Raw genomic sequence first — 7,151 nt, 5'->3', positions numbered from 1 at the left:
CTCACTCACACACACACACACTCACTCACTCACTCACACTCACTCTCTCTCACTCACTCACTCACTCTCACTCTCACACTCACACTCACTCTCACTCTCACTCTCTCTCACTCTCACTCTCTCACACTCACTCTCTCTCTCTCACTCACTCTCACCTGCTGGACTATGAGCACCTGAGTGTTGATTTGCTCCATCTGAGCAACGGAGAGTTTAATAACATCACATCCCGCTCCCGCCGCGCCAATATACCGCAGCAGCAGGCCTCCACCGTCCTGGCAGAGGAAGGTTTGTGAAGTTAAAACCTCTTAGGCCACGGCTCACTGACCGGCCAACGGCGGCGGGACGCCCGGATCCCGCAGACACAAGAACCAGACCACAGTCATGCATCTTCTACTGCACTAAAACTGCTTCCATGGTCCTTAGGATGCCTTTTTTAAACATGCACACAGATTGCAGGCAGAAATATTCCTGTTCTGTAATATGTTTTTGAAATTGAAAATCTATTTAGTTTCAACCTTCATATACTAAAATGTATTTCAGGGGCAAGAAAATACATTTCCTATCTTACAGTAACCTACATTTCATGCAAACATGGATGGAATAGCCTGCTAGAGATGCAATTTTTTTTTTCCTGGCTGATTTTTCTTCAAATGTGTGCATGCATTTTCAATAGGCCTGTGAATGCATTTATATACTGTATATATATATATATATATATATATATATGTGGAAGGCTTTTTTATTTTTAATAAATCTATAAAAGCATGCAAATGAATGTGTGTGTGTGTGTGAGTGAGTGAGTGAGTGAGTGAGTGTGTGTGTGAGTGAGTGTGTGTGTGTGTGTGTGTGAGTGTGACTCTCTCAGGCTGATGTACAGCTGTCTTTGAGGTGGTTTGGTCTGTCTGATGGCGTTTAACAGCAGTCAGACGCTCTCTGATGTTCAGCTTTAGTCTGCTGTGGGAAATTCAGCTGTGAGCAGCACAAACACATCCAAGTGACAGACCTGTGGTTGCACAATGGAGAGAGATTCTCTCGCGACAGGTGACACACGCTCTCTGACTGCTCTGCACGTGCAACATCACAAATCAGGTAAATATCATAGACTGTATAAAAACAGGTAAATATACACACCCTGCGTCTCAATGTTCATACTATCAGTCCTAAATAGTATTTGAGATTAGAATAAGTGTGTCCCAAAGCATAGTATGTTGAAAAGAGTATGCCAAAAGTCCCCGGATGGTCTACTATTTCAGATCGAATTTTTTAACGTGTGGATCCGTGCACACTCTAATGGCTAATATTGTCCACAATCCATTGCGCTTTGGCGAAGGATTCGGTCCAGAACTACAAACACGAATAAAACGCGTTAAAAACTACAAATATGGCGGATGTGCGCGACCGGATGTTAGGAAGAGAGGCTTGTGTGACGTGATAGTATGTCCCAAAGCTTGCCTACTCTTCTACTACACACTCAAAAGTGTGTACTTTTTCATCACCAAAAGAGTATATACTTTAAATAGTATAAGTAGGCACATTGAGACGCAGCAACAGTGTTGGGGGTAACGCATTACAAGTAACGTAAGTTACGTAATCAGATTCCTTTTTTTCAAGTAACTAGTAAAGTAACGCATTACTTTTTAGTTTAGAAGGAAATATCTGAGTTACTTTTTTCAAATAAGTAACGCTAGTTACTTTGTTTCCATGTATTGACTGACAGCTCTCGTGTTGCCATGGTGACAGAAATCGTGAGTAAGTGCAGAGGTGTTGTGTTTTACTGTAGTTCTAGACTAAATATGAACATTATTTACTCATCTCACTGCACAAAAACAGATTCAGCATTCCTCGAAATGAACAAAAACAGTCAAACGCAAACTCAGAATATTATACAAACCTGCAATAATAAGACAAATATAATTTATGTATTTAATCCCATCCTTCGATTCCATAAAAGTAACTAAGTAACGTAATTAGTTACTTTTTTAGGGAGCGACACAATATTGTAATACATTACTTTTAAAAGTAACTTTCCCCAACACTGAAAACATGTGTGTATTGATCAAGGTGCTTTCCTTGAAACCGATTTTTTACATTTGTGTTTGGCTTCAATAATTATGAAAAAACAACTTTTTTTTTAATCCATACCATTAAAATACTAATTCTTACACATACATATGAAATCAAAATATGTATTATTACATAAATACATATTAAATAAAAAATATATTGTTTAAACTTATCATATATACATTATTCTTTATATATAATTACATTTATATTAAATATTATAATAAAAAATTAAATTTAAATAAATAATAATACTAAATAAAATAAAGTAAATATTAAAACGATTTTTTACATTTGTGTTTGGCTTCAATAATTATGAAAAAACAACTTTTTTTTTAATCCATACCATTAAAATACTAATTCTTACACATACATATGAAATCAAAATATGTATTATTACATAAATACATATTAAATAAAAAATATATTGTTTAAACATCATATATACATTATTCTTTATATCTAATTACATTTATATTAAATATTATAATAAAAAATTAAATTTAAATAAATAATAATACTAAATAAAATAAAGTAAATATTAAAAATACTAAAATAAATATTTAAAAATCTGCCATTTTGGCCAGGACTCCCTGGAAGAAGAGATTTTACATCTTAATAGGACTATTCTGGTAAAATAAAGGATAATATATATATATATTACAAAAAAGCTTCAACAGTCAATCATATTTACCAAGTGATTTTTGATGTTTATAAACAGCTCCTCTATATTATAATAATGTCACTTAAAAAAAAAAGCTTTGTTTTAGTTTATTTTAATTATTATAATTATTAGTATTTTAATTAACTTTCCCCTTATTTCACCAGTCAGATGTGTTTAACATATACAGTAGTCAGTACTAGAGCTCTTGAACTCACGTTCTGCCGGAGTGTAGTTCTTCCTGAGCTCCGCAGAACTACAACGACCAGAAGCTGTTGCGGTTTACGTCGACGTCACCGACCGGAAGTGAATGAAGCCGCCGCGCTGAACACGCAACGCAGAGGGTCACATTGGACACACATCAATGTTTCATAATAATAAACAATCTAGTCACTAATAACAGTAACTGAGGTGTAAATGGATCCGTCTAAAGCAGGTACAGTTTCTGATCGCAGACTGTGGCATCAGGAGTCATTTCGAATGAATCAGAATCAACATGAATGAGCTAAATGACTCTTCCAGGGTTTTGTATTGATATACTCCGTATTTATGTCTGTTAGGGTTTGTTTATTTGATTATATGAATGATTGAGTGTTGTATTAATATGAATTGTTCTATTTTATCTATTTGTTTTAGTTATTTTTAAATAAAAAAACAACAACACTTGACCCTCTTAACACTAGCATCCTCTTCGTTTTCTATTCTTTTGACTTGTTTTATTTTTATTTATATGAAAAAGAGATCTTCTAACACTAGCATTCCCTATTCTATTTTTCTATCCTATTCTAGGCTAGTCTTATCACAGCACTTACGTATCATTGCTCTTTTGTTGTTTTGATTGCTTCTATTGTCCTCATTTGTAAGTCACTTTGGATAAAAGCATCTGCTAAATGACTAAATGTAAATGTTATTTTGCCTCCACAGAGGAGCCGCAGCTGAGACACGTGGAGAAAGATGTGTTGATTCCTAAGTTGATGCGGGAGAAAGCCAAAGAGAGATGCACTCAACATGTGGACGGTATGAATTATGATTCTCAGCTGCTGAACACATACAGTATAGTCTCATCAAGCCTCCCATACAGGGTTCCTACGGGGTTCGGAAAAATATTTACAGATGACTATAATATATGACCAAATATAAAGCTGAAAATAATGCTCTATGAGCCATTTATGTTAAATATGCTCTGAAAATCTAAAGAGAGGTTTGGAAATTAGAGTCTGGAAAAGTATGGAATTCACACATTCACCCTCACCTGACATCATCTGAGCTAAACTCTACACATAATAGCAGGAGACATGTGACGGGGTCACAAACCAGCTGGCATCGCATACACGACTCTGATGTAGAGCTTAGTGAGCTGCTCGCTGTCTCGTATGAACCCTCGTGAGGGTGTGTGAGCGTCTGTGATCCCTCAAAAGGCAGCTGACGAGGTTTCAGAACAGGGCGCTGGGTGCTAAAAATACAAACATAACAATAATGCGTCAGGTGACTTTATGGGTGTCTGTCTGAAAAACACTTTCCGTTGACCCAAAGAGACCCTAACTGGATTCAATACAATTCACCACAAATCACACTATGGAGGAAAAAATTTAAAAATAGAAAGTTATGTAAGTAAATCCAAATCTAGTTTTAGAAAAATGAATCGTAAACATTTTATTTAGTTTTAATTTTGTATAACTAAACCTGGCTAAGCCATAGAAGCTGACATGACCGTAAAAAAGGAGAGAAAAAAGGTAAAGAATAGGTGTATATATATATATATATATATATATATATATATATTAAAAATTATATATATATATATATAATTTTTAAAATGACAAACAAGTTATATTAATATATTATATAAAGTTTAATATAATATTTAAAATGAAATTTACAAAAAATTAAAAACTTCGACATTTACTAAAATATGCTTTACAAGAACCATCTAACACTACAAGTTACAATACAAATATTTATGTACTAAATTCTGCACTTTTAAATGTTCAAATTCACAGGCTTTTATTTTGGCGGAATATTGGCCGATAATGCCGATTATATCGACTATGCATTCCGTTAGTTTGTTTCCTGATGATATCTCCCAAGGGTAACATGTAAAGCGTGAAAAGTAATAGTCCTAGTACTGAGCCTTGAGGTACTCCATACTGCACTTGTGATCGATATGATACCTCTTCAGTCACAGATACGAATTGATGGTGGTCAGATAAGTACGATTTGAACCATGCCAATGCACTTCCACTAATGCCAACAAAGTTTTCTAGTTTATTCAAAAGAATGTTGTGGTCAATAGTGTCGAACGCAGTGCTAAGATCCAGCAGCACTAATAGAGAGATACAACCACGATTGGATGATAAGAGCAGGACATTTGTAACTCTAATGAGAGCAGTCTCAGTACTATGATACGGTCTAAATCCTGACTGGAAATCCACACAAGATACCATTTTTCTCTAAGAATGAACATAATTGTGAGGATACTACCTGAGTGTGTGTGTGTGTGTGTGGCGGTGTTTGCTCTCAGTGACTGTGATTGTGAGGGTTGTAGTGGAGTATATCTCCTTGTGTGTGTGTGTGTGTGTGTGTGTGTGGAAACCCCCTCCTGACGTTTGCTCATGGCTTTCACACCTCTGCGCCGCAGTGCTGCAGGGACGAGTGTTAGCGTGTTCTGCACACGCATGACAGTCTGATGAAAGCGCTGGCTGGAGTCGTACCGAGACCACAGCGAGAACAAGCCTCTTCATTCTGCAGAGCTGCTTTACTCTCAGAGTTTCAGACGTTCAACTGCCACATGTGCCACGTTTGATCATGAGGTTTGATCAGGCAAAGTCAACATGAGCTCATGAGAGCACTGATTGTGTTAAATAAGCTCATGAACTTATTGATAAGGTCATCTATGTTCCAAAGAAAATCATGTTTAGAATCTTTCATCAAAATGCGATAACTTGCTCTGCCTCTGAATCCTTTTAGCATTCAGTGTCAATCCAATCCAATCCAATTCAGTGTCAATTCTGAATCCATTCAGTGTCGACTCAAACAGAGATTTTTAGATTTTTTTTTCTAGTCATAGAAATACATAAATAAAGAAGATAGCCAAAATATTAAATGTCAAGGTTGTATATTTACTGAGTAATCCACTGTTTTTTAGGGGGGATCAAAATGACAATTTTCACTTGAGATTCAGAGCCAAATTACAGGGGGTTAAAAATGACTTCAGAAGGATGGCAGCATCACAATGTTATTTTTACACAGAGATTAGTAGGTCTGTTAGTAAAATCTGTTGACTTTTGCAATCTTTGTTGCATTATGTGCCAATTGTGACCATTCAGTGATGGGTGAAACAGCACATTTCAAGTATTTTTCTCCAAAGTTTGCATGCCTGTAACTCAAAAAGTATTAAAAATATCTTAATGCCCTTTTAGATATTGTGTCTTAACAAACTTCCCTTTTGGCATCTTCATTTTTAAGGCCCTAGATGTGACCCTGGAGCACAAAAGCAGTGTTAAGTCGCTGGGGTATATTTGTAGCAATAGCCAACAATACATTGTATGGGTCAAAATTATACATTTTTCTTTTATGCCAAAAATCATTAGGACATTAAGTAAAGATCATGTTCCATGAAGATATTTAGTAAATGTCCTACCGTAAATATATCAAAACTTAATTTTTGATTAGTAATATGCACTGCTAAGAACTTAATTTGAACAACTTTAAAGATGATTTTCTCAATATTTAGATTTTTTCCATATTTGAATCTTAAATAATTTCACCAGACTTTATAAGTTAGGACAGAAATAATTGCAGCTGCTTTAAATAATAACGTGTTTCTCCCATGAGAGAACACTTCATCTTCTCCAGCTAAAGTCTTCATCGTTTCAGATATACTCAGTATTTCAAATATCTTTAGACGTGTTTTCCCCGAACACACACACACACACACACACACACACACACTGACAAACGTCTGCCAGATTCCAGGAGGTCAAAGGCCAACATGTGCGGCCTATGAAGTGCACTCACTGACCAGCATCATGTGTAACACAATCTGCTGCACATCAGAAACGGTTTCACACAAGCAGACAGAATGACTGATGACTTCAGAAACTGATGTGTGCTTGCTTTTCTGCATGTGCTACACAAGTGTTTTCCATCTCTGCATTTAGAATATTTTGATAAACTAGCATGCATTTATGTATATGTATTTCCGTGTTGATGCAAACGCCGGTCAGACCATCAGTGCAGGTAAAGTGTGTCTGATATTTCGTCACATGTCGGTTGCCATGGGAGATAAAGTCCCGTCTGTCTCTCCAGCAAATCAGCGTTTTCATTTTCAGAGGAAATGAGCAGCTTTATTATGTGCTGCTTATGCAATCAAACTGTGTGTGTGTGTGTGTGTGTGTGTGAGAGAGTGTGTGTGTGTGTGTGTGTG

At 35.9% G+C, this 7,151-nt stretch overlaps 1 protein-coding gene across 1 annotated transcript in view; it reads left to right on the top strand.

Moving 5' to 3' along the window:
- The first annotated feature begins 2,989 nt into the window (after positions 1-2,989).
- The window catches only part of LOC107730286 (COX assembly mitochondrial protein homolog), a 7,074-nt gene continuing 2,912 nt past the window's right edge, over positions 2,990-7,151 (top strand). Inside the window, exons 1-2 of the mRNA XM_016541073.1 lie at positions 2,990-3,161; positions 3,650-3,742. Coding sequence (XP_016396559.1) covers positions 3,143-3,161; positions 3,650-3,742 — 112 coding nt within the window. The 5' untranslated portion in view covers positions 2,990-3,142. The remainder of the gene's footprint in view (positions 3,162-3,649; positions 3,743-7,151) is intronic.

This window comes from Sinocyclocheilus rhinocerous, unplaced genomic scaffold, assembly GCF_001515625.1.
Source record: "Sinocyclocheilus rhinocerous isolate Xijiao unplaced genomic scaffold, SAMN03320098_v1.1 scaffold1359, whole genome shotgun sequence".
In the NCBI taxonomy this organism is placed as follows: Eukaryota; Metazoa; Chordata; class Actinopteri; order Cypriniformes; family Cyprinidae; genus Sinocyclocheilus; species Sinocyclocheilus rhinocerous.
Note: the sequence above shows the minus strand (reverse complement) of the source record. Positions and strands in the feature narration are given on the sequence as shown.